General features: G+C 48.3%; 2 protein-coding genes across 5 annotated transcripts; one reads left to right on the forward strand and one right to left on the reverse strand.

Annotated features, from left to right (window-relative positions):
• Window positions 1-527: 527 nt before the first annotated feature.
• Window positions 528-16764, forward strand: pold1 (polymerase (DNA directed), delta 1, catalytic subunit). Of its 3 annotated transcripts, none has more exons than XM_064314739.1 (27): window positions 535-741; window positions 1424-1632; window positions 1909-2022; window positions 2137-2277; window positions 2659-2784; window positions 3235-3403; window positions 4269-4383; window positions 4838-4967; window positions 6162-6328; window positions 6831-6935; window positions 7096-7236; window positions 7498-7608; window positions 8453-8644; window positions 8938-9026; window positions 9411-9527; window positions 9798-9911; window positions 10450-10597; window positions 10948-11043; window positions 11306-11443; window positions 11768-11943; window positions 13737-13889; window positions 14087-14189; window positions 14340-14472; window positions 14640-14753; window positions 15108-15160; window positions 15904-16001; window positions 16528-16764. In XM_064314739.1, exons 2-27 carry the CDS (start codon window positions 1446-1448, stop codon window positions 16613-16615), a joined length of 3318 nt encoding a protein of 1105 aa, XP_064170809.1. In that variant the 5' UTR covers window positions 535-741; window positions 1424-1445; the 3' UTR covers window positions 16616-16764. The 3 variants fall into 3 exon arrangements, with proteins under 3 accessions (XP_064170810.1, XP_064170809.1, XP_064170808.1); XM_064314738.1 differs by having other exon boundaries at window positions 535-715; window positions 16528-16763; XM_064314740.1 differs by lacking the exons at window positions 11768-11943; window positions 14640-14753; window positions 15108-15160; window positions 15904-16001; window positions 16528-16764 and having other exon boundaries at window positions 528-715.
• Window positions 16765-17226: 462 nt separating this feature from the next.
• zgc:55558 (GTPase KRas) lies at window positions 17227-22915 on the reverse strand. Of its 2 annotated transcripts, none has more exons than XM_064314741.1 (5): window positions 22544-22915; window positions 21544-21656; window positions 20671-20849; window positions 20029-20188; window positions 17227-18488 (listed from the first exon to the last, which is right to left on the reverse strand). In XM_064314741.1, exons 2-5 carry the CDS (start codon window positions 21652-21654, stop codon window positions 18375-18377), a joined length of 564 nt encoding a protein of 187 aa, XP_064170811.1. In that variant the 5' UTR covers window positions 21655-21656; window positions 22544-22915; the 3' UTR covers window positions 17227-18374. The 2 variants fall into 2 exon arrangements, with proteins under 2 accessions (XP_064170811.1, XP_064170812.1); XM_064314742.1 differs by lacking the exon at window positions 22544-22915 and adding an exon at window positions 22406-22510.
• Window positions 22916-25941: the final 3026 nt, after the last annotated feature.

Below are 25941 nucleotides of genomic sequence, written 5' to 3' on the forward strand. Positions count from 1 at the left end.
ACCTTATCCTTGTTTTCCTGATCAATGGTTGTCATTTGCTGTGACTCAACTGTTGAATGAAGATTCCCAAGATGTTTTCACTGATGAAGTATTATCCAAACACAGTAATTATAAGTGTAATTTATGCAAGCATTTTGAAGCACAAACCGAGTTAACTTACATAAGGTCAACGAAATATGGTTACGGTTTTGGTATTTTTAAAGGGGTTTGTAGTAGTTTAATAAATTACAAGTTGATTAAAAATGTATTCAGTACGATTCGTGTGTTCAGTGTTCATTTTATTTGTGTTCACAATTGAAATGTAGGCGGCCAGTGTATTCTTGCGAACATTTCAAAAGATTATGCAATTCTGTGTTGTGTTTTTAGTCGTGCGCCATCATTCATTTCAACAAGCATGGTCGTTTTCCGTTTTATCGCGCCTTTAGTCCATGGTTTTTAACGTGGGAGCAGATCAGTGACTGTAAAAAAGGCAGATGCTCCTGTGATGTGATCCTAGAGTGCCACTACAAAAATGGCCGCTGAACTCTACTTAAATAAAGTCGCATTTCCGCCTTTCTTCAACCAATCGTCTCCATCAGCCAGCTCCAGCTGTCAAGCCGGTTTTTGAAGAGAACAATAAAACAGAACGATGATCATATGGACGTTATCAAACACAACAAGTTGGAGGGAAATTATACCCTGACAGTTTGGAGAAAAGGGAGGGAATTTAATAAAGGCAAGCCTTTTCGTTTTATCCGACAGGTATTTGTTGTTAAGAGCCTAGACTGTGGCTAGATAGTTATGAAATTGATTATTGAAGTATCATAATTGATTAGGCTTGTTCGATTGACTGCTAGCAAATAGTTACACGCGATTGTAAGGTTAACTGTTTTGCTATCAACCTGTCATGCCATCGTAGTCAGACGAATGATACCATATATTTCTCACAAATTTCAAACTAGCGATCTAGATCCTAGGTAGTTTACCAGTTACACAGGTTGGAAACAAAAGCGAAAGCAAATTACCTAACTAGTTACATCACCTAACTTTGGCTTGATGGTTTATTTTGATGTCGTTTCGTGCAATAAATCGCCAACAGCCTTGCATCGTGCCTACGGAGTTTCCGCGAAGTTATTGTAAAGATACATTTTCTACTATAATTTAGTCAGTATTTTCACCCATTACGCTTCAAGTACACAACATACAGAGTAAAGATTAAATTGTAAATTCATCGACTTATTTTAGGCAATTTCAGTGGAAATGTGTATTTTGGGTGGTTTATTTTTGTGCAAGTAATTTGCTCGCCTTTGAAGTCAGATTGATTGTTAACTTTGTCTTTATAACTGTGTTTTATGTCAAATCCCTCTTGTGAAAGAGATTTTAATTAAAATTTGGTTTTATTACTGGCAAAATAAATAATCCCCTGGCTTCCTTGTGTTCGTAGCAGCCGTAGCCTATCCTGGGTGATGGAGGCAAAAAAACGGAGAGGTCGCCAACCAATGGGAGAGCCCTCCCAGGCCAAGCGAGGCAGAGTGGGCGGGGAGAGGGAAGACAGCCCCTCCCTCTTTGAGGAGGAGTTGGCCGTGCCTGACGACACCGAGATTGAGGCGGAGTCACGGGAGGGGCAACCCGGGCACGATGTCATCCCCATTGGTAACATTACATTACAGGCATTAAGCAGACGCTCTTATCCAGAGCGACTTACAATTTTTTTTACATAGCATTTACATAGCATCCAATTGTTCAGCTGGATATATACTGAAGCAGTGCAGGTTAATTACCTTGCTCAAGGGTACAACGACAGTGTTCAACCAGGGAGTCCAGCTCCTTACCCATTATACTACACTGGTAATTTGGTGACTTTTTGAGAGGCGAGACTGCAGTGTGACTGGCGGGTTTGTACAGGGCGTGTCTCTCTGTCTCTTGCAGGGGAGCTCTTCTCTGCTGATTTAAACCCCCTGTGGCGACGCCCACCCGCTCCTCCCCTCCACCCCCAGACTGACCAGCTCACCTTCCAGCAGATAGACCTGGACTACTACTTGGGTAACTGGCAACCCAAGTTCTGTTCGTATTGTGCAAGTCTACAAACCATACTCCGCCCCCTCCTGTCTCACTGACCTATCGCTGCTCACCCCACTCCTTTCCTCCCCCTCCCAGGGTCCCCGGTGGCCGGAATGCCTGGTCAGTCTCAGGGCACTGTCCCCATCGTCAGGATGTTTGGCGTGACGGATGGCGGTAACTCTGTGTGCTGTCACGTCCACGGCTTCGCTCCCTATTTCTACGTTCCTGCTCCCCCTGGTGAGTCCTGTAGCCTCTCTCTCTCTCTCTCTCTCTCTCTCTCTCTCTCTCTCTGTCTCAAGGGAATTCTGGATCAAATCTTTATGTTCAGCGTCACTGGAACAGCACTTAGCCTCTGTGTTAAACTGCACCAATGGTTGCAGTTGTTTGCCTCGTTAATATGCGGAACCGTGGGAATGAGCGAGTTGTCATTGGTGAGTTTGTGCCTGATGGATGTGTGACAAGAGATGTCTTCAAGAGACGAATGACCAAAAATGTAAAACCCCATCCTTTATCTGTCTACGTGCCTGTGGGTTTGTCTGTCTGTCTACATACCTGTGGGTCTGTCCGTCTGTCTTTTCCACTGCTGAAGACAGACATGACTCTCCCTCCACTCCTCAGGGTTCTCTTGCTCTCACCTGAGTGACTTCCAGAAGGCGCTGAACTCTGCTTTGCTGACGGACATGCGCTCGAATAAGGACAACCTGACTGAAACTGTACTGGCTGTGGACATTACACGCAAAGAGAGTGGGTCCCCCGTTGCCATCACAACCGCTCTCTTCACTCTAGGCCTGTGGCTCTGTGCACTGTAGTTGTAGTCCATCTTGACACTGTTCACTATGTTCTGGGCACCGCATTTGTAGTTAACGTTGCCGCTCTTGCTGTTAGCCATGTTCTTTGCACTGGAGTTGTAATCCATCTTCACACTGTCTTCGTTGTATTCTGGACACTGTATTTGTAGTTCATGTTGCTGCTCTTGCTGTTCTCCATGCTCTTTGCACTGGAATTGTAGTCCATCTTGACACTTCACTGTTCTGGGCACTGTATTTGTAGTTTATGTTGCCCCTCTTGCTCTTAGCTATGCTCTTTGCACTGGAGTTGTAGTCCATGTTTACATTGTATCTTGTCTCATGTGATATGCCCACACTGTGTTTCTCTCTCTCTCTCTCTCTTTCTCTTTCTCTCCCTCTCTGCCAGATATGTATGGCTTTTGTGGAATACGGCCTCAGGACTTCCTGCGCATCACCGTGGCGATGCCGCGCCTGATCGCCCCGGCCAGACGACTTTTGGAGCAGGGCTTCAAATTCGGTCCCTTCCCCGCCCAGAACTACGCCGCTTTCGAGGCCAACATAGACTTTGAGATCAGGTACCGAGCTGTCTGACGCTAACACTAGCGGCTCTAACAGGGTTTTCGCTAACGTCGGTCCAGGTCTTATGAACACGTCGGCATGCTCAAACCCCTAGACTCGGTCTATCATTCTGCCCTCAGATTTGTTACTGGTGATAGCTATGGCACTCACCATTGTATCCTGTATGATAAGGTGGGTTGGTCTTCTCTGGCAGAGAGGCGTAATAAACATTTGTATCTGTATATCTGTAAGGCTGTTGTCGGAAAGCTACCACCTTATATCGCTACGATGCTGGATTGGAACTTTGGACCCTAATCTAACTCGCTCAAATGACTGGCTTATGCTTAAGATCCCCCGAGCACGGTCTGAATTTGGAAAGTCAGCTTTTTATCTTAGTGCACCAACTTCTTGGAATGATCTTCAACACACGCTAAAATAGATTCTCTACTAACCTATGGACAATTTAAAACCATGATCACAAACCTCCCTGCTTTTATATGTAACTGTTCTAACTGATTTTTTTATCTGTGTTTTGTTTGTATTTTATTGTTTGTATTATGCTTCATTGCTGCATAATGTGATCTCGGCATCGTTGAAAATGACGGCCCACCGTCAACGTATTTTCGAGAATTAAATAAAGGTTGAATGAATGAATGAATGAATGAATGAATGCTCTGAAATGGGAGCACGCGCCAGTGTCTTTACAGAATGAAACACACCGTCGCCTCATTAAAAACTCCACACTTGTTAATTATGTATGTAATGTGATTAGCTCATGCACTGAATGCAATTAGCAGTGATTGTGTTAGTAAGCATTTAAATGAGGACGTGATTGCGAGACATGGAGGATCCCCTGTGCGGGTACTGCGTTTGCTGTTACAGGTTCATGGTGGACACCGAGGTGGTGGGGTGCTGCTGGATCCAGCTGCCTGCTGGGAGGTACAGAGTGAGAGAGGAGAGAGGCGAGGGGGAGACGGACTCACACCACCCCACTAAGGTGCTGACGGGCAGCGGCGGGGGCAGGGCTGGGGGTTGAGCGGGGCTGGGCAGCGACAGGGTGGCGGGGCAGGTTGGGGGCAGGGCGGAGTGAGGTAGAGGCTGGGAAGGGCAGGGGTGGGGGCGGGGGTAGGATGTGGCAGGGGTAGGATGTGGCAGGTTGTGGCAGGTAGGGGGTGGAGTGGGGGCAGATTGGGGGTGGGGCGGGGCAGGAGCAGGGGTAGGGCAGGGGCAGGTTGGGGGCGAGGCAGGGGTGGAGCGGGGGCAGGTTGGTGTTGGGGCGGAGCAGGGGTGGAGCAGGGGCAGGTTGGGGGCGGGGCAGGGGTGGAGTGGGGGCAGGGGTAGGGGAAAGGTGTGGCAGGTTGGGGGGTGATGGCGGAGCGAGGGCAGGTTGTGGCAGGTTGGGGGCGGGGCGGGGGAGGAGTCTCAGGCCCTGACGCGTGTCTCTGCCCCAGGTGACGCTGTGCCAGTACGAGGTGGATGTGGAGTGGGCGGAGCTTATCAGCCACCCCGCCGAGGGGGAGTGGCAGCGGATCGCCCCCCTGAGGGTGCTGAGCTTCGACATCGAGTGTGCCTGCAGGAAAGGTAGAGTGAGTGTGTGTGTGAGTGTGTGTGTGTGAGTGTGTGAGTGTGTGTGTGTGTGTGTGTGTGTGAGAGAGAGTGTATGTGTGTGTGAGTGTGTGTGTGTGTGTGTGTGTGTGTGTGTGTGAGAGAGGAGTGTGTGTGTGTGTGTGTGTGGTGTGGTGAGAGAGATGTGTGTGTGTGAGTGTGTGTGTGTGTGTGTGGTGTAGAGGATGAGTGTTGTGTTGAGCAAGTGTTTGTGTGTGTCAGATGTAGTGTGTTGTGTGTAGGGTAGTGTGTGTGTGTGAGGGGTGGGGTGTGTGTGGTGTTGTGTGTGTGTGTGGAGAGAGTGTATGTGTGTGTGTGTGAGTGTGTGAGTGTGTGTGTGTGTGTGTGTGTGTGTGTGTGTGAGAGAGAGAGAGTGTGGTGAGTGTGTGTGTGTGTGTGTGAGAGAGAGAGAGTGTGTGTGTGTGTGTGAGAGAGAGTGTATGTGTGTGTGTGTGTTTGTGTGTGTGTGTGTGTGTGTTAGCCTATGGATAGTATTGGTTAGCACAGTGTTTGTGCTGTGTCCAAATGTCAGTGGTACTGTTAGCCTAAAGTTAGGGTAGTCTAGTTTGTGCAGTGCTGGTGTGGTGCAGTGTACTGTACTGTTGGTGCAGTGCTGGTGCCGTGCAGTGCTGGTGTGGTGCAGTGCAGTGTACTGTAGTGTTGGTGCAGTGTTTGTGCAGTGCTGGTGTGGTGCAGTGCAGTGTACTGTAGTGTTTGTGTAGTGTTGGTGCAGTGCAGTGCAGTGTACTATAGTGTTGGTGTAGTGTTCGTGCAGCGCTGGTGTGGTGCAGTGCAGTGTACTGTAGTGTTGGTGTAGTGTCGGTGTAGTTTGTGCAGTGCTGGTGTGGTGCAGTGCGGTGTAAGGCAGTGTTGGTGCAGTGTTTGTGCAGTGCTGGTGTGGTGCAGTGCAGTGTACTGTAGTGTTGGTGCAGTGCTGGTGTAGTGTTGGTGCAGTGCAGTGCAGTGTACTGTAGTGTTGGTGCAGTGCTGGTGTGGTGCAGTGCAGTGTACTGTAGTGTTGGTGCAGTGCAGTGTACTGTAGTGTTGGTGCAGTGCTGGTGTAGTGTTGGTGCAGTGCAGTGTACTGTAGTGTTGGTGCAGTGCTGGTGTAGTGTTGGTGCAGTGCAGTGCAGTGTAAGGCAGCTTTAACGCACGCCGCTCCCCTCCCAGGCATTTTCCCGGAGGCCGACAGGGACCCGGTGATCCAGATCGCCTCCCTGGTGCAGCGGCAGGGGGAGAAGGAGCCCTTCGTCCGCACCGTCTTCACCCTGCAGTCCTGCGCCTCCATCGTCGGCTCACAGGTCCTCTGCTTCTCCCAGGAGGCTCAGCTTTTGCAGGTACTGGAGAGGAGGAGGAGGAGGAGGAGGAGGAGAGGGAGGGGGAGGAGGATGGGGTGGAGGAGGAGAGGGAGGAGGGAGGAGGAGAGGGAGGGGGAGGAGGAGGAGGAGGGAGGTGGAGCAGGATGGGGTGGAGGAGGAGAGGGAGGGGTGGTGGAGGAGGAGGGGGAGGAGGAGGGAGAGAGACAAGGAGGGAGCAGGGTGGGGGAGAAGGAGGATGAGGAAGAAAGGGAGAGAGGGGGAGGAGAAGAGAGCGAGGGAGGAGGGGGAGGAGGGATAGAGACGAGGAGGGGGCAGTGTGGGGGAGGAGGAGGAGGAGGAGGAAGAAAGGGAGAGGGAGGGGTAGGAGGAGGAAGAGGAGAGGGAGAGGTTGGTGGAGGAGAGAAGGCAAAGGGAGAGGAAGCAGGAGAAGGAGAGATGCTATTAGTCTTGGGATAGAGGTGCTACACGGTAGCCATCACCTCTACAATCACCTCTAACAGTTGATTGGCTCTCTCTCTAGAGCTGGGCGGAGTTTGTGAGGACGGTGGATCCTGACATCATCACAGGCTACAATGTCCAGAACTTTGATTTGCCATATCTTCTGAAAAGAGCGGCTGTACTGAAGGTGAGTGTGTCTGTTTGTGTGTGTGTGTCTATGTGTGTGTGCCTATGTGTGCATGCGTTTGTCTGTGGATGTGTACATGTGTGCCTGTGTATGTGTGCGCGCATGTGTGTATGTGTGTGCGTGTGTATGTGTGTGTGATGCCCCCTCTCTCTCTGTCCAGGTGGACCTGTTCCCGTACCTGGGCCGGGTTCGGGGGATAAAGTCTGTGTTGAGAGACTCCAACTTCCAGAGCAAGCAGATGGGGAGGAGGGAGAATAAAAGCATCAACACAGAGGGCCGGGTGCAGTTCGACCTGCTACAGGTGAGCAGGACAGAATTATACCTGCTACAGGTGAGAAGGGTGTAGTTCTGCGTTTTACAGGTGAACAGGGTGCAGTGATTTGGGATAACAGGGTGCAGTTAGGCAGTGATGGCACATTCTCAGAGGTCAGCAGCGGGAGGTCATAGTCGACATGCACTTCCTCTCATACCTCTTTCGGTCGGCTCATAGAGGAGCGGTCTAGTGCCGGCTGGTGGGGCTGTTGCGATGGCGCTGTGTGTGTGTGTGTGTGTATACCTGCAGGTGCTCTTGAGGGACTACAAGCTGCGCTCCTACTCCCTGAACGCTGTCAGCTTCCACTTCCTGCAGGAGCACAAGGACGCGGTGCACCACTCCGTCATCGGCGACCTGCAGGTATGGGGTCAGCACAGGTATGGGGTCAGCACAGGTATGGGGTCAGCACAAGTATGGGGTCTGTACAGGTATGGGGTCAGCACAAGTATGGGGTCTGTACAGGTATGGGGTCAGCACAGGTATGGGGTCAGCACAGATCTGCAAATGCACAGGGTCTACGCAGGTGCCGGTTTTGTGCAAGTATAGATTATACAGATAATTATTTCTCCCACAACAATGATGACAGCAATTACTACAACAATAAATATGAGGATAAAGATAACAGACATAAAATGCATATTAGTATATAATAATAAACAATAATTATTATACTGTAACTAAAAGATGCAAAACTACATTATATAATTAAAAACCTAGATACGTGTGAATATTAGTTGGTTAGGTGTCCCAGCAGTCCCTTGTTTATTTCCAGGTTGAAATGTCCAGAACAACTTATATTCAGCCCTAAATAGTAATAGTGTTTACAGTGTTCTGTGTGATTTGTTCCTATACACGAAACTGTAAGTGTAAGTGTTTCCTTAAGCTCTGGATCGTTTTAGGAAAATTGTTATCTTTGACTTTTTCATATTTACTGCCAGGGCCCAGGTCTGACAGTATTTATCTAGCAGATCCAGGCCCCTCTGTAACTCCTGTGCTGTGGGCGACAGCAGGACCAGGTCATCTGCGTGGAGTAGGAGTTTGACCTCCTTATCCTGTAGCACGAAACCCAGGACTGAAGATTGCTCCAACAAAGTAGCCAATTTGTTTATGTAAATCTCTCTCTCCCCTCCCTCTCCCTCTCTCCTTCCACCCTCTCTCTCTGTCTCTCTCTGTCCTCCCCCCCCTCTCCCCCCCGCCCCCTCAGAGCGGTAACGAGCAGACGCGGCGGCGTTTAGCGGTGTACTGTCTGAAGGACGCGCACCTCCCGCTGCGGCTGCTGCAGAAGCTCATGTGTGTGATTAACTACATGGAGATGGCGCGCGTGACGGGCGTGCCCCTCTCCTACCTGCTGTCCCGTGGGCAGCAGATCAAAGTGGTGTCCCAGCTGCTCCGGCAGGTCAGGGTCCGCTAACACACACACACGTATACACGCACACACACACACACACACACATACACACACACGCACATGCATACACACACACACACACACATACACACACACATGCATACATACATATACACACACGCATGCACACACACACATATACATACATGCATACATACATACATACATACATACAGTATACACACGCATACACACACACACACGCACTTCTAACCAATTTCCCGCTCTGAATGTAAATTACAAATTTTAAAGACATGGCTTCCGCTGTTTCTGTCTCTCAGGCCACAAAGAAAGGTTTTGTGATGCCGGTGGTGAAGATGGAGGGAGGAGAGGACTACAGTGGAGGAACAGTCATCGAGCCGGAGAAAGGGTCAGTACTGCAGCGATCGCTGAGCGAAACACACTGCGCTGGGTCAGTACTGCAGCTCTCTCTGAGCTGAACACACTGCACTGGGTCAGTACTGCAGCTCTCTCTGTGATAAACACAATGCACTGGGTCAGTACTGCACCTCTCTTTGTGATAAACACAATTACCCGGGTCAGTACTGCAGCTCTCTCTGTGACAAACACACTGCACTGGGTCAGTACTGTGTCCCTGGTTGAGATCCTGGTTCACAGGGGGCTAGTGTGAGGTAGTGTGACGTGTTTGACACACACATCCTCATTCAGCTACTTCCCTGTGTCTCATAGCAGTAAAAACGAGTCTTCCTTAAACTGTCCGCGTCTCCACCTCTTCCCTCGCATCTGTCTGCAGGTACTACAGCATCCCCATCACCATTCTGGACTTCTCCTCCCTCTATCCCTCCATCATGATGGCCCACAACCTGTGCTACACCACCCTGCTCAAGAAAGGCTCTGCAGAGAAACTCGGGTAGGGAGTACTCCGGTTTCCTCCCACTGTCCAAAGACATGCTGCTTAGGTTGATTGGAGCATCTAAATTTCCCCTGGATATGAGTGTCTCAGTGAATGGTGTGAGTGCGCTGCGATGGACTAGCAAACTGTCTCGAGTGCAATCCTGCCTCTCACCCAGTGCATGTTGGGATAGGCTCCAGCACCTTTTGCGACCCTGACCAGGAATAAGCGGGTATGGATGGATGGATGGATAGCATGTTAGTGTACCTTGTTCTCACCCATGTCCAGTCTTTCTCCGGAGCAGTTCATCGAAACGCCCACGGGGGACCAGTTTGTGAGGAGCTCCGTGAGGAAGGGCCTCCTGCCGGAGATCCTGGAGAACCTGCTGTCCGCCAGGATGAGGTAAGGGAGGCCCCGTCCCAACGCACTTCCTGTTCCTGTTCCGTTTCCTGTTCTCACTCGAACCGATACCGTTTCTCTGCAAACGCACTTCGGCATCTCATTTTGCCAGTGTGACGGACAGCAGGCTGGTGTGTAATATAAAAAAGGAAAAGGATGTTTTCCACCGTAAAATGGAAGCTGCATGTGCTTATTTATAGTACAAAAATTGTGCTGAAATGAGATTCTTCAGTGAAATCGCTAAAATCATAGTCCTCTTCACTGCTAAATACACTCATTTTAAGCACATTAGTACAGTATTTTATGATTGCCATTTCAATGAGAATTGTCTTGTCTTGACTCAAACTGTCATGACTATGTTCAGCTCTGTAAAGTGAGTAAAATGACTCAATGACTCCAGCTCTGTAAAGTGAGTAAAATGACTCAGTGACTCCAGCTCTGTAAAGTGAGTAAAATGACTCAGTGACTCCAGCTCTGTAAAGTGAGTAAAATGACTCAGTGCTCTGTAAAGTGAGTAAAATGACTCCCCTCTCCACTGCAGGGCGAAGGCGGAGCTGAAGAAGGAGACGGACCCCTTTAAGAAGCAGGTGCTGGATGGCAGACAGCTGGCTCTGAAGATCAGCGCCAACTCTGTGTACGGCTTTACCGGTGCCCAGGTGGGCAAACTGCCCTGCCTGGAGATCTCACAGGTGAGTATTAGTACTGTTACTGCCCTGCTTGGGGCGGGGATTAAGTCCTGCCTTCTCCGTGCCTCACACCCACACTTTCAGCCCTGCTAATCCACTTGAGTCTCGTCCAGCCAGTCAGGGTAAAGGGGCGTGGCTAAAGGAGTGACATCACAGACAGCTTGTTATTGAAATATGGATGTTAGCCGCTTGGCACAAGCTCATTGGAGCTTTCAGCTGACCTAGCTTACCTAACTACGGAAGCTTACCCTGTGACGCTATAGACAAAAGTAAAACGGAAACCCAGGAGTTCAGGCCGTAGGCTTCTGGAGAGCTTTTTGTTTACTTCGCCCACCATTCTTTCCCTCTCCAAGAGTGTGACCGGTTTTGGGCGGCAAATGATCGAGCAGACCAAGCAGCTGGTGGAATCCAAGTACACCATCAGCAACGGTTACCAAGCCGACGGCAAGGTGAGTCAGCATAGACCACCTGCCTGCCCTGTTTATCTGTAGTTACACACAGTCTGTAGTCATGCAACGTCTGTAGTTACACTCTCTGTAGGTAGTTACACAGTCTGTTGTTACACAGTCAGTCTGTAGTTACGCACAGTCTGTAGGTAGTTACACACAGCTGTAGTTACACAGTCTGTTACACACAGCTGTAGTTACGCAGGTGTCTAGGGGGTCCCACGACGTCACGCTAACCCATCTCGCGCGTGTGCTCTCGTGTCAGGTGATCTACGGGGACACGGACTCTGTGATGGTGAAAATGGGCGTGTCCACTGTGAGGGAGGCCATCGACTTGGGGCGTGAGGCAGCTGCGTTGGTCTCCACCTACTTCATTCCACCAATCAAACTGGAGTTCGAGAAGGTCCTGTTCCTTAGTGCCGTGTGCAAACCTAACCTTTAGAACAGGGGCGTCCAGTCTTAACAGAAACTGGCTGGTTAGGGTCCAGGTTTTTATTTTAGCCCAGCACGAAAAAACCTGTTTCAGCCAATCACGGTCAGGATTGAAGCCTGATTATTATTTTGTTGAATTGGGTGAACAGATCCTGCACCAGCCCTTCTGGGATAAGATTGGACACCCGTATTGAACTATTGAACAGTATTTGTGTACGTGTGTTTGTGTGTGTGTGTGTGTGTGTGGGTGTGTGGGTGTATGTGTGTGTGTATTTATCGTTTTGCCCAATTACAGGTGTATTACCCGTACCTGTTGATCAACAAGAAGCGCTACGCTGGCCTTCACTACTCCTCCAACCCAGACACTTATGATAAGATGGAGTGTAAAGGCATAGAGACGGTGCGCCGGGACAACTGCCCCCTGGTGGCCAACCTGATTAACTCCTGCTTGCAGACCATTCTCATTAACAGGTGCGGTCTGGTCCTCGGCTGCGTTATTTCAGCATGGCTGCAGAGCCCCGCCTCCAACGGACCAGTGCTCGCAATCTGTCTACAGCAAGGCCTCTACCCACCTAATCCCAAACCCCTTTACCCACCTAATCCCAAATCCGTCTACCCACCTATTCCCAAACCTCTTTACCCACCTAATCCCAAACCCCTCTACCCACCTGATCCCAAACGCCTTTACCCACCTAATCCCAAACCCCTTTCCATGCCTTTACCTGTATTTGTTATTCAAAAAATGTGCTTGGGACCTTACTGGGCGTGGCACTCTTTTCTGTGTGGGAAGGGGTGGGTGTGGCTACAGAGCCAGTGGTTTGGGATCAGATTTCAGCATCTTTTTTTTTCAATATTTGTTGCTATAGCTAGCTAGTCGCTATAATGGCCCAGATACTGCGAAGCATACAGACAAGCCTACAAGGCTTGTTCAAGAACTATTTACCGTAACCTTGGAATTTATTTTCCTCTGTGCCGTCAGCTGAAGTTTGCCAAGGGGATGAAAAGCAACGCGGGGCTGGCTTGTCTTCTGTTGGACCTGTAGTTAACGTCACCTCTAGCTATGCAGCTAGGGATCCCAGACGCCTGGGTTTTGACCGAAATGTCTGGCTTTCATATTATTTGCATGTCTGGTTTGTGGTCCCAACCAGACAATGTAATCTAATGTCCGGCCGGAGTAATTGATGGGAGAAATTTACCGGAAGCTTATAATGAATTTGAGTGTCTGTGACTCGTTCGAGTCCTCGGGGGTGAGTGGGTGGGGTTGAAGATGGAGGAGGAGAATTCTTTGATTGCAAACACAGGCTAAGAAGTCCTGCATAGTATGCCTTTAACACCAGCTCTGTGAAGCTCACCACTTAGTTTTTGTTGAGTTCTGTGGTAATCTTTGAGGCCGCAGTTTTTGGGTGTTTGGCAACTATCCTGTTAAGTGTCCTCTGTCCCTGGTGAGCTTCAGCTTGTGACCATTGTTCCTCTTTGCCGATATAGTTTGTTCATGTGTGGCGTGTGTTGTCATTTTTTTTGACAGTTCCCCTTGCCACATCATTTTGCATTTTTGTGGCTGATTCAATTCGCGAAAAGACTATTTGACTTCTTTAGAACTCTGTTAGTTGTCCCGTTGCTTTGGAAACTCAAAGTTCATATCAACGTTCCAATTGTCAGGCCTCTTTTACAACTGACACGTACTGTACAGCTAATTGGCATTCAACTTAATATGACTCACCTTTGTACTTTAGTTACTTAAAATTTAAAGTGCTCATTCATTCAATGGTGTTTTTTCTTATTTTGTCAAACTCCTTTATGTCTTTAATGTTAAGCGATAAATATAAGTTTGTGCTTTTATTCCGACAGCCAGTCCTTGGTATAAAAAGGACTGGGCAAGAACAGGATTTGGTTGCCTTGTACTGTACAATAATAAAATTGTAGTAGTAATAGTAGTAAAAATAATAAATAACAAACTGTATATAAAAAGGACTTTTCATGTAGTCTGTTCAAACCACTTCCCAAATAAAAGAACAAAACTATAAGGTGACAGGAAAAACGAATGAAAATGAATAATAAAAATATCAAAACAGATATATAAAAAGGTAAACATAAACATAAAATAATATGTGATACAAATGCAGGAATACGGCAAACACATGATTTTAAACCGACTGGAACAGCAGGAATTAGGCACAAGCTGTTCTGTTTAACACTGAGGTGTTGATTCGCTGCTTTTTATTTGAGTGTGACGGTGGGTACCCCCGCTCCTGTCTGTCCTGCAGGGACCCCCAGGGGGCGGTAGAGCACGCCAAGGAGGTGATCTCAGACCTGCTGTGCAACCGCATCGACATCTCGCAGCTGGTCATCACCAAGGAGCTGACCAGGACCGCGCGCGAGTACGCCGCCAAGCAGGCGCACGTGGAGCTGGCCGAGAGGTGCATCCTGGGAGAGGGAGGCGGTGTGGGGGAAGGCGCAAGGCCCGTGCAGTAAAAGCGCCAGTTAGCTTAGCTCGCTCTGCTAAAGGCTTGCATGTGGACAGAGGAAAGACTTGTGCACAGAAGCGGGGAATGAGGAGGGAGGTGAAATGCATGATGGGAGAGTGACCGTAGTGACCTGCCGTCCGTCTCTCCAGGATGAGGAAGCGGGACGCTGGCAGCGCCCCCCACCTGGGAGACCGAGTTCCCTACGTCATCGTCAAGGCAGCGAAGGGAGCAGCGGCGTACATGAAGTCTGAGGTGTGTGTGTGTGTGAGAGTGTGTGTGGGTGTGAGAGTGTGAGTGTGTGTGTGGGTGTATGCGTGTGTGTGAGTGTGTGTGTGGGTGTATGCGTGTGTGTGTGTGTGCGTCTGTCGGCCCTTGTCTGACTGTCCTGTGGGTCACTCTCAGGACCCGATCTACGTGCTGGAGAACAACATCCCCATCGACACGCAGTACTACCTGGAGCAGCAGCTCTCCAAGCCGCTGCTCCGCATCTTTGAGCCCATCCTGGGAGAGAGCAAGGCCGAGAGCATCTTACTGAGTGAGTCTGTGTTAGTATACACACACACACACACTCACTCACAAACACACACACCCACTGTAAGACTGTACTGATGCTCTCTCTCTCTCTCTCTCTCTCAGAGGGAGAGCACACCCACTGTAAGACTGTTCTGACACTCTCTCTCTCTCTCTCTCTCTCTCTCTCAGAGGGAGAGCACACCCGCTGTAAGACTGTTCTCACCTCCAGGGTGGGGGGCCTCACGGCCTTCGCCCAGAAGAGGAACACCTGCATCGGCTGCAGGGCAGTGCTCAAGAGTGACGGTGAGCGTGTGTGTGTATACGTGCGTGTGTGTGTGTGTGTGTGCCTGTTTGTGTGTCTCTGCATGTGTGTGTGCCTGTTTGTGTGTCTGTGCGTGTGTGTGCATGTGTGCTAATGGGTTTTCCAGACCTGGGACAAATATGTATTTGTTTAGGATTCAAATCATTTCTGTGCTCTATTGATCTTGCCTGGTGTAACTGAGCCTTCCAATATGACCAGAAGGCGGGGTTTGCACTTTTTGAAAGCATTTCATTGGTTCCAATACACCAGACAAGATCAGTAAAGCGTAGAAAAGTATTTGAATCCAAAACAGCTGTGAATACACCCTTCTGTCTAACCTCTCTTCTCTCCATCAGCGGCTGTCTGTGACTACTGTAAGAACAGGGAGTCTGAGCTCTACCAGAAAGAGGTATGACAGAGCTACCGAGGAGGAGAAGCACAGTTCTGTAAACCAGAGTGAAACTGCTTCCCTGTAATATACACTGGGAAGAACACTGGCAATGTTAGCTGTTAATGCTAACTCATAATTCTAGCTGGTAATGCTACCTGATGATAATACTAGCTGGCAATGTTCGCTGGAAGTGGTAACTGATAATACTAGCTGGTAATGCTAACTCATAATAGTAGCTGTTCATACCAACTCATAATACTATCTGGCAATGCTAGCTGGTAATGCTAACTGATAATTGTAGCTGGCAATGTTAGCCGGAAATGGTAACTGATACTAGTTGTTAATAACTCATAATACTAGCTGGCAATGCTAGCTGGAAGTGGTAACTGATAATAGTAGCTGGCAATGCTAGCTGGAAATGGTACCTGATAATACTAGTTGGCAATGCTAGCTGGTAATGTTAACTGATAATAGTAGCTGGCAATGTTAGCTGGAAATGGTAACTGATAATAGTAGTTGGCAATGATAGCTGATAATGCTAACTCATAATACTAGCTGTTAATGCCAACTCATAATACTAGCTGGCAATGCTGGCTGGTAATGTTTGCTGGAAATGGTAACTGATAATACTAGCTGGCAATGCTAGCTGGTAATGCTAACTGATAATGCTAGCTGATAGTGGCAACTGGTATTTCTAGCTGGTGCACTGCTAATGAGACATGATGTTAACGTGGTGCTAATAGAGGCCTGTGCACTTGCAGATCGCTTACCTGAACCACCTGGAGGAGCGTTTCTCCCGGCTTTGGACCGAGTGCCAGCGCACCCAAGGGTCCCTGCATGAAGCCGTCCTCTGTACCAGGTACAGTGACTCCCTGCTGACCTCTGTACCAGGTACAGTGACTCTCTCCTGACCTCTGTACCAGGTACAGTGACTCTCTGCTGACCTCTGTACCAGGTACAGTGACTCTCTGCATGAAGCTGACCTCTGTACCAGGTACAGTGACTCTCTGCATGAAGCTGACCTCTGTACAGTAACTCCCATCATGCCATTCCCACCTCTCGCAGGGGTTGGTCTGGAAGATTCCGGAGAGTAGGCCAGTGCCTGACCCTAGGATAGAAGGGTGCTTCTCGCAAAACAAACGCATCGTCTGCATGCAACAAAAAAAAAACTTTTATCCTTTTCCCGTGGCCAAATCTGTGGGCAGCGCCACATCTGCCCTACACTTCTCTCTCATTTTTAAAGCATTGATTGCTTTTTAAAGGCTTCATATACTGATAAACAGGGTGACATCCCAACTGCCTTGTTCTCATTATTATTATCCAGGCAGGAAGTAGAGTCATATTAAAACATACACATTTTAATCGCGCTCTCATTCTCCCTGCAGTCGGGACTGTCCCATCTTCTACATGAGGAAGAAGGTGCAGAAAGATCTGGAAGATCAGCAGAAGCTGGTGTCCAGGTTCGGATGGTGAGGCGTTCCGAGGCCAGGACAGGAAGTGAGCGCTTCGCTCTTTACATTCTCAGGGCAACCACCCCCCCACCCCCCCACCCCCCCACCCCACCCACACTCCTTTTCTCTACGATGCTTCGTTTTAAAAGTCTATTTCGTAAATTTTATATGAAATAAATTTCATTTATAAAGAGTAAAAAGAACTGCACCATTTTCATTTATTTGAATACCCCTTTAAACTGGATTACCGTGTTAGCTGGATAACTGTGCTGAGTAAAACCCGGAGCAGGTCTTTTTACTTCAGTCCACGTTCCAGATTTGGGAGGGCTTCAAGGTTTTACTCAGTGCAGTTATCCAGCTAACTCAGTAATCCTGCTTTGTGAAACAATACCCTGTTACAGGTACAAGCTACACACTGAAGTTTTTATATTGGTCCAAAGTCTGAGTAGGGCTGTAACAAACAAAACAGCAAAGGCATATCTTAACCAATTAAGGTCACACGTATGTCGTCTTGGCAACCTTCAACCCAAATTCCTCACCTCCCTCTCCCAACCCTTGGAGAACGTTCCATCCCCCCCCCCCCATATTCCACCCCACCACTCCGCACTCCCACACACAGGACGAGGACAAAGCTTTAACCAAAAAGTTCACTTTATTGACAGCTAAGCACCTCACGTAGGTGCGGGAATGACAGCACAGTTTGGTCTGGACGTTCTAAACCTGTGGGGAACACCGGGGAGGTGAATACTACCAGCTCGGCCGAGATTCGGAAACATGCGGGAGGGGGGAGAGGGGGGGGCCGGAGCTGTCTGAGGCTCCGCCTACGCTCTGACCCGATGGGCCGGTCCGCGCTGCGATGCGAGCGGTCGGTGGCAAACCAAGTCGCCATGGTAACCGAAGCCCGTAGCGAGCAGGTTCCCGACGTCGCCGACGGCAACCGAGTAAGCTTAACACTTTCATAAAAGGACAGAGACCGGTGTCGTCACTGCTAGACATTTAGTACGGCAGGGAACGCGACTTTTGAGTTGAAAGAGGAGAGGTTTTGTAACTTTAAAAAAAGAATAATTTTCCTTACCCAGCACACATTGTTCATATATCTCTCCATCCCCTCCTTATCCCTTTATGCTTCTAACCTCCTCCCATCGGCCATTTTAACAAAGCTGATCGTTCGGCATCGCTTTCCAGGGACTGCCCGCTCTTAGAACCGTGGTCGGACCGTCGCTTCCCCCGTTCCTGTTGGGCGGGAACCCCGATCCTTTCCGTTTAACACTGAAGTCGCGCGACGCGATTGGCCCGCTCCCGTCCTGGAGACGGCCGCGGGTTTTACAGCACGTCGCGACGCGGGGAGAAACTGCGGCGCCCGGAGGGCCGCGGCGTCCGCGGGTTTCTGCGGCGTCCGGTCGCCTTTCGGTCAGCGCCCGGTCGCCTTTCGGTCAGCGCCCGGTCGCCTTTCGGTCAGCGCCCGGTCGCTTAAATCGAAAAACCCGCAGACATCGCGGCCCTCCGGGATTCGAGTTCGACGCCCCATGTAAAAAGCAAAAGAATGCATGCAGAACCCTGGTTCACGACGTTCTACGCGGCACTGCTTTTTTTAAGGACGAGGGGTGGCCTATTTGACCATGACCGGGTGAGAGGGGGGCCATTTTGAGCAGTGTCTGGGTGGGGTGGTGCGGCTATGGAGGGAGGCTGAAGGGGATTGTGGGATTGATAGTGCTAAGGGGGCGGACCGCTTCGGCCGAGGCAGTGTCACTGGGCTGGGCGGCGGCCGGGCCGTTCCGTTGCTATAGCAGCGTGCAGCGTCTCTGTGAGCTCTTCTTGTTCTTCTTGTTGCTGCGGTTGGTCTCCTTGTACCGTCTGATCTCCCGAACCAGAGAGTAGAACGCCTCCTCCACTCCCTGAGAGAGAGAGAGAGAGAGAGAGAGAGTGTGAAAAGGGGGAGGGAGCGAGAGAGAAGGGGGAGAGAGAGCGAGTGAGAGAGAGGGAGGGCAAGGGAGGGAGGGAGAGAGAGAGAGGAAGAGGGAGAGAGAGCGAGCTTTAGGCCGGGAATCTCGAATTGCAGCCCAAGGGGGCTGTGGTATCTGCAGGTTTTTGTGGTTTCCTTTTAAAATCTGAACAATTTAAAGGGACAGTCCAACTTTTTGGCCATTTAGTTAGGCAATAAGATTGATTCAGTTTCATCCCTGTGCATTATGTAAGATAATTTTAGACAGTATCTACAGGCTGCATGCTAACTGTGCTAGCTCTATGAACAACCGCAGATGGAAGCATAGGCCTACCAACACACAAATAACAAGGGAAAAAGCTGAACAGAACCCTAGTACAACTGCAGAGATGGCTCTGCCAAACATGAGTAGGCAGGACGACCGAGAAATGTTATTTCCGGAAATCAAAATGAATACTGTGATTAAAATATCGGTTTAACCTTCAATTAGCGTATTGTGGACGGAAATCTTAATGTGATAAAGTTTACTGACTTTCTGTGACTGAGATTTCACTGAGCATTCCATCATTTTCATTTATGGGGTTCTGGAACACTGGTCCGCATACCGTATGACATCATTTACAGCAAGCGAAACATATGAAGATTCAGACAATATAGGACTTTTAAAGATTTCATTCTATCTTCAATTAGGACACTTGCTGTTCATTGAGGGTGTCAAAGAAATTTCCAGTGCTGCTGATCATATCAAACACTTTTCACGTTTAACGTTCCATTAAAGTGCAAGATCACAAATGTGCGATTCAAACGGCCTTACTATAGGAAAGACGGTCAAACAGCTAATCTCCCAAAAAAGAAGGACTATTCCTTTAAGCCTGGGAAATAAAATGTGTGAACTCATTAGCCAATCAGTGACTTCAACCACTTGAGTGCTGAAAACCAGCAAAACACAAACACACCTTTACAATTTCATGTTTATATTTATTCTTGTCTACCACTAAAATTTCAGAAACACTTTTTTTAACAGTGGAAAAAAAAAAGAATTCTATTTTGCGCTATATATTCTTCTACAGCAGTGGTCTCAAACTCGTTGCCATGGAGGGCCGTGCGTATGTAGGTTTTCATTCCGACCAATTAATGCTGCCTTAATTGAGTCCAATTACTCATTCAGCCATATGCATTTAACTGCATTGAAGCACAGAATATAAGCAAGTTTTTATTTAGACAATGCAGGTCACCATAGTTGTCGGGTCACCATTATGTGCAAACCTGCATCCCTAATTCAGCAAATAATTGATCTGAGGCTGGAATAGAAACCAGCACACACGCGGCCCTCCATGGCGCTGAGTTTGAGACCACCGTTCTATGTCGTTTTGTGTTTTTGTCCGACGCGTGTTTCTTGTGAGCCCAAAGTGACGCGACCCGTCCCGGACCCTCGCGGGCGGGCGGGCGTGTTTTTTCGACGCGTGCCGGGCGCGCGGGGGGCCCCGCCCTACCTGCCGGGTCTTGGCGGACGTCTCCACGAAGGGCACGCCGTAGCTGCGGGCCAGCTCCTGGGCCTGCCGCGACTCCACCGTGCGCGAGCCCAGGTCGCTCTTGTTACCCACCAGCACCATGGGCACGCTGTCGCTGTCCTTCACCCGGTTTATCTGCTCCCTGCGAGGGGGGGAGGCGGAGCGAGTCAGAGGGGCAGAGCTAGTCAGAGCCACGAGAGGGGCGGAGCCAGTCAGAGGGGCGCAGCCAGCGCCGTGACGTGCGTGAGGGGGGTGGAGCCAGTTGTAGGGGCGGCACGCGAGAGGGGCGGAGCCAGTCAGAGCTCCGCAGGCCAACGGAACATGGGTACGACGAGGAAGTCTCGTACCAACTTCTCTTCTTAATTATCAACTAATTAAGCCCAATATTAACGAGCCCATTCGTTTAGTCATTCTGACATCATTTAACAAACAGAATCAAACTGTGGATAACGACTGCCCCATGTAATGCTTGAGGAGAACAATCTAAAATGGCGTGCACAGCAGCTTGGGAAACAAAGCTAAGGAAATCGATCAAAACAAAAATGCGTGCGCGCGTGGAGACACGCTCACACACACTCCGGGACGGGACCTGCACGCCCCCCGAGCCCTCGGACGGAACCCTACCTGTACAGGTGCACGTCCTCGAAGGACTTGGCGTTGTTGATGGCGAAGACGCAGAGGAAACCCTCCCCGGTCCTCATGTACTGGTCCCGCATGGCGCTGTACTCCTCCTGACCTGCAGTGTCCAGGATGTCCAGCAGGCAGGTCTCCCCGTCGATCACCACTTGCTTCCGGTACGAGTCCTGGGGACAGACGGGCGGGGGAACAGGCTCAGTCCCGCCCCCTCTCTATGTCTCCCGCACTGCTCCCCGAACCTTCACCCCTTTCAGCTGTACCCTGGCCTCCCTCTTCTGCTGGTGGGACGCCTGTCCCGAGTCCCGAGTTACCTCCTAAACCCAAATCCGCCCCCACTACGAACCCAACCCCGACCCATCAGAAGGACGGACTACACCCGTCGAGTCTGGTTATTCTCGAGGGGTTGGGCGGCAGTGTAGCACAGTAGGTGAGGAACTGGGCTTGTAACCGAAAGGTCATACGTTTGATTCCTAGGCAGGACACTGCCGTTGTACCTTTGAGCAAGGTACTTAACCTGAATTGCTTCAGTATATATCCAGCTGTATAAATGGATACAATGTAAAATGCTTTGTAAAAAGTTGTGTAAGTCGCTCTGGATAAGAGCATCTGCTAAATGCCTGTAATGTAATGGTTCTTCCTATTTTTGCCTGCCAGCAGTCTGTCTGTGCCATTGCCACCCTAGACTGACTTCCTCAGGGGGTCTTGGGCTGGGGTGTTATTTTGAGAAGTATCATGACAGAAGTTCTACGAGATGCACTTGACTTTATACATAAATGTAATCTGATTTTGATTTGAGCTGTGCTGCTTCCCCGTATGGTGCTTAGTCTCAGTCAAGTTGTTGTCTTGTTCCCAAACGCTAACCTCGATGGTGGGGTCGTACTCGTCGACGAAGTGGTTCTGGATGAGCTGGATGGTCAACGCGCTCTTCCCCACGCCACCGGCGCCCACCACAACGAGCTTGTATTCGGTCATTCCTGAGAAGAGAGGGGTTGGTACAGGAACATTAACATAACAACGAAAACAGGCCATTCAGCGCTACAATGCTCTCTATTTTCCTACCACTAATGTGTACCTAGTGTTCGGTTTACCTGCAGACTAGATAGTATCTGTCACCGTAATCAAGCCTGGTCTTGAAAACCCCAGAGTTTCTGCCTCTACTACATGACCTGGCAAGTTATTCCACACAGTGACTATTCGCTGTGTGAAAAAAATAATTCCTGACGTCTGTGCGGAACTGACATTTCACTAATTTCCATTTATGCTCCCTCGGTCAACTAACAGAACTCAACCTGAATAATCTCTTGTAATTAACTTTGTTAATCCCTTTAATGAATTCAAACGCTTCAATCAAATCGCCCCAAGGTCTGCGATAACGTTTTATTCACAGCACGAACTGCGTGAAGTGCTAAAGCCAATTCATCAAAAAGGCTAACACCGTTAATTACAGCATGTGTTTTTAATTATAACCGCAAATCAGTACTCATGTCAGTAAAAGGAGTGCCACTTTACAATCGTGCATTTATGTGACCACGCATTGGCCTTGAATTGGCAATCCCCAAACATACCGCCGGTAAAATGACCCGTACATGTTCCGAACACATACATCAGCCTAGACTGATCAACAACTCGCGAGCTGGAAATTTCAACAAGCGTCACTATCTAGCTAGTTGGTAACAATAAGAATCAAACGACAAAATAGCCGTGAACATGGGCTTTGACTGACCCAGTTCTAGCTGCTAGCCCATACATTGAATGAAGACGCTTCGGTCGCTAGCAAGCTGCTAACTAGCTTAACACGGCAAGTCAGCTGGTATGCTACCCTGCACGCCCGACAGCCATGCCGCACAGATACGGATCTTACCGTGATTTAAGGATGTACAAAACGGCTTCGCTCGACTTTCAAAAATCAAAGGTATGCAATGACAAAAACGGATTAGCTACCGGTGCGGCTAGCTAGGCTCATAGCCCAGAACAATTTCCTCTTTGGCTAGCAAACGTAAATCCAGGAAAACAACTGACGGTGCTGACTGGTTTTCTCAAACAGCTATCGAATCACTTTAAATTATATATACACAGTAATAATCGCAGAAAATAATATCAAATAAAATTGGACAAATATGCAGTAATTCCAGTAAAATCTAAAAGTGAGAGTCGGTTTCCGAGTAAATCTCTTCAGTCTCCATTGTGGGTGAATAGGGGCGGCACCCTGTCGCATAGCCAGTCAATTGCCTAGAATGCAGCGAAGCGCAATCGCCAATTCAAGCACAGCGCACGGTAATTAAGATGGACATTGAGGGAAACCAATCAGCGCTGTCAAATTACTTCCCTTTAATCCCACCCATTGTCCCTCCCATTTTACGTCTTTTCACCAAAACGCTTAACACGGCGTTTGGGCGTGGTCAGATTAAGTAAATCGCTTTTTGTGATTTACTGACAGGGGAAAATATCCAATCGTGACTGCTGCGGGCGCGAGGGAACGCCCTTGAAATGCATATAGTATTTCATGTGGGGATACATGTAGGCTATGCCTCCAAAAGCAAAATTTTTTAAAATTTGTTTTATGATCTCAATAATTTAGCCTACGATCATCTGCAATCCATTGAAGGGCGTCTGCTGGAACTCCCCCACACGCACACACGCATATGCATGATCATTCACAGTTGTTGGAGACTCTTGACAAGGACACAGTGACAGCCTATAACAATTACCGTTCTTCTTCACTTCGTGTGATATAAATTAATTGTTTTGTTACGGCCAATTACTTCCTTGTCACTTCTTACACTTTCAGAGTGTATCGTGAAACCCCGGGGGCACTTAATGGGTTTGCATAAATTGCATCTGCCTTTTGAATGCTTCTTGTTTTACAACATTCAGAAGGCAAAGCGCCACAAATCATTTCACAAAGAGGGAGGCCGGATGGGATCTTAAGCACAGATATTTCTAACAAATTTCAAATATGAATCCCTGGACTTCACCCCCCAATGTAGATAAAAGCATCCAATGTGCAGTTTGGTAAGTATATTATGTACATAATCAAATGTGTGGACGCAAAGCTATCATGTCAAACTGAAGTTCAAAGCACCTTGTAGGCCGCTCTTGATCGTTGCGTTTTCCAAATGTAAAAGTAGGATGCTGAATTATCGAGCCCCTTTTACGGTGTATGATACTTAATTTTTCCACTAGATGGTGCTGACCATTCCCTGAAAGATCATCATTGGTTGTGTACCCATGCCCGTGTCTGTCTCTGTGCCATACTAATGACAGTTTTCCCAAGCGTGCCTCACTCCCCCTTGCCGGTGTTTTTTTTTTTTTTTCCATATTAGTCACTGAAACTTTTTCATTAGTTGTCAGCCTACAGTATAAATTTAATATCTGCTCATATATATGCTCATTTAGCACTGCTTCTGAAAAGGGGTGCCACATCCGCAGGGGAGGACAGTGCTGTGCAGTATATGGGTACTGATACAGGAAGAGGCGGTTCTGTGTCCTGTTTGCCCCCAGCCAGCCTGTCAGAGCAGAGCCTTGCCTTTTATTCAGGACCTGCAGTTCTTCAGGGCGTGATCCCTGCCCCTCTGACCCCCCCTCCCCTCTGTTTCTCTCTCTCTCTCTCTCTCTCTCTCTCTCTCTCCCTCTCTTCCCCTCTCCTCCCACAGCGTGCATCTGTTCACCTCACTAATCTTTGCCTAAATTCACTGAGATAATCCTTGATCCATCTGCCAGGGAGAGGAAAAAAGCGAGGGATCGCATGAACGCTGTTATTGACTGAGCACTACTGTACGCTTCTCTGACCCGTGGAAAAGGTAGCAATGCTGACCGCACACTGTCTGAATGGACAATACCAGGCAGCCTGTTAATATGATACTCACTCATTCACTGCTGTATACAGTACTGACTGCACCACTTTTACCTGACATAGCTCTTCTTAAACAGCCGCAGTCATACAGGATACACATCATATACACAAATTCTATAAACATTTCTGAATGGAAAATCAGGAGTATTGTACTTTGTGCTTTAAACTTTTTCCATTTATATTTCTAATTGTTTTTATTTTTTGCTATCTTTCAATTGTCTGTGAAAGGTGCTTAATAATAATAATAATAATAATAATAATAATAATAATAACAACAACTACAAAACAATACAAATTTTATGAACATTGTTATTATCATTATTGATAATAATAATAATAATAATAATAACAATAAACAATATAAATTCAATTTGTATTATTAGCAACACAGTGTCTCTTCATGCACTGTTTATTTGACATCCATTATTTTGTCTATCCTTCTCTGTCTCTCATAGTAGTGGTTTTTCACATTATTTCATACAAAACAACACAACCTGTGTGTACAAATGTGTGTGTACTGACTGCCTGTGTAAGGAACTGGAATGGCATGTGCAGTAACAGATGAATAAAGGGTAGCCTCCCACGTTCTGTGTTCCATACACTGTGCTCAGCCTGGCCCCAGCTGGTATTGAAACTGCCGTTCTCATCTCTCTTTTTTTTTAAAAGTCCATCCTTCTAGAACATTTGTGGCTGTGAGTGGCCACACACGGTCCCGTCTGTAGGGGGACAGGTTTGTCACGACACCACCCTGTTATTTGTCAGCGTGCTCCTGGGATGATTATTCGGTGAATGTCAGAACAGTGCGCCGCTTTCTCAGCTCAGCTTGTGTTGTGGTGTAACAACCCGGACCTCCTTCCCCATTCTGTAACCTAAACCAACACACCATGCTCTGACCAGCTGCTAACCAACCCACACCACTCTCTGACCATCTGCTAAACAACCCACACCACACTCTAACCAGCTGCTAACCAACCCACACCATGCTATAACCAGCTGCTAACCAACCCACACCATGCTCGAACCAGTTGCTAACCAATCACCAACCCACACCAACCCTCAGTGAGAGATGCAATTCACAGACAGGTGCTGACTCAACAAGGGCTCAGTGTCTGCACACAATTTAAAAAAGTTTAACCCAAAATAATAATAATAATAATAATAATTATTATTATTATTATTGTTATTATTATTAGTAGTAGTAGTAGTAAACATCTATGGTCGAAGGCATTTTGGCACTAAACTTCCCATGTGGAATATTTGCATTAGCTCAGTGTCACATGGACATATGGACGTATTCCTTCTTTTGAGCGTTCATCCAATAACATGGCAACAGAAATAAACCAGAATAAAACTGCCCATGGCTAACAGTGACGTAGACGGTGACAATAACAACAGGAATGTATGGA

Source organism: Anguilla rostrata, chromosome 17 (genome assembly GCF_018555375.3).
Source record: "Anguilla rostrata isolate EN2019 chromosome 17, ASM1855537v3, whole genome shotgun sequence".
Classification (NCBI taxonomy): Eukaryota; Metazoa; Chordata; class Actinopteri; order Anguilliformes; family Anguillidae; genus Anguilla; species Anguilla rostrata.

Bases quoted from the DNA above. Each gene is read 5' to 3' on its own strand.
- zgc:55558 (XM_064314741.1), bottom strand. From the start codon at position 21,654: ATGACCGAATACAAGCTCGTTGTGGTGGGCGCCGGTGGCGTGGGGAAG. The intron at 20,850-21,543 runs GTTAGCGTTTGG...GTCTGTCCCCAG, and splicing joins AGTACGACCCCACCATCGAG to GACTCGTACCGGAAGCAAGT. The intron at 20,189-20,670 runs GTAGGGTTCCGT...CCCCCCTCGCAG, and splicing joins GAGGACGTGCACCTGTACAG to GGAGCAGATAAACCGGGTGA.
- pold1 (XM_064314739.1), top strand. From the start codon at position 1,446: ATGGAGGCAAAAAAACGGAGAGGTCGCCAACCAATGGGAGAGCCCTCC. The intron at 6,329-6,830 runs GTACTGGAGAGG...CTCTCTCTCTAG, and splicing joins AGGAGGCTCAGCTTTTGCAG to AGCTGGGCGGAGTTTGTGAG. The intron at 11,444-11,767 runs GTCCTGTTCCTT...GCCCAATTACAG, and splicing joins TCAAACTGGAGTTCGAGAAG to GTGTATTACCCGTACCTGTT.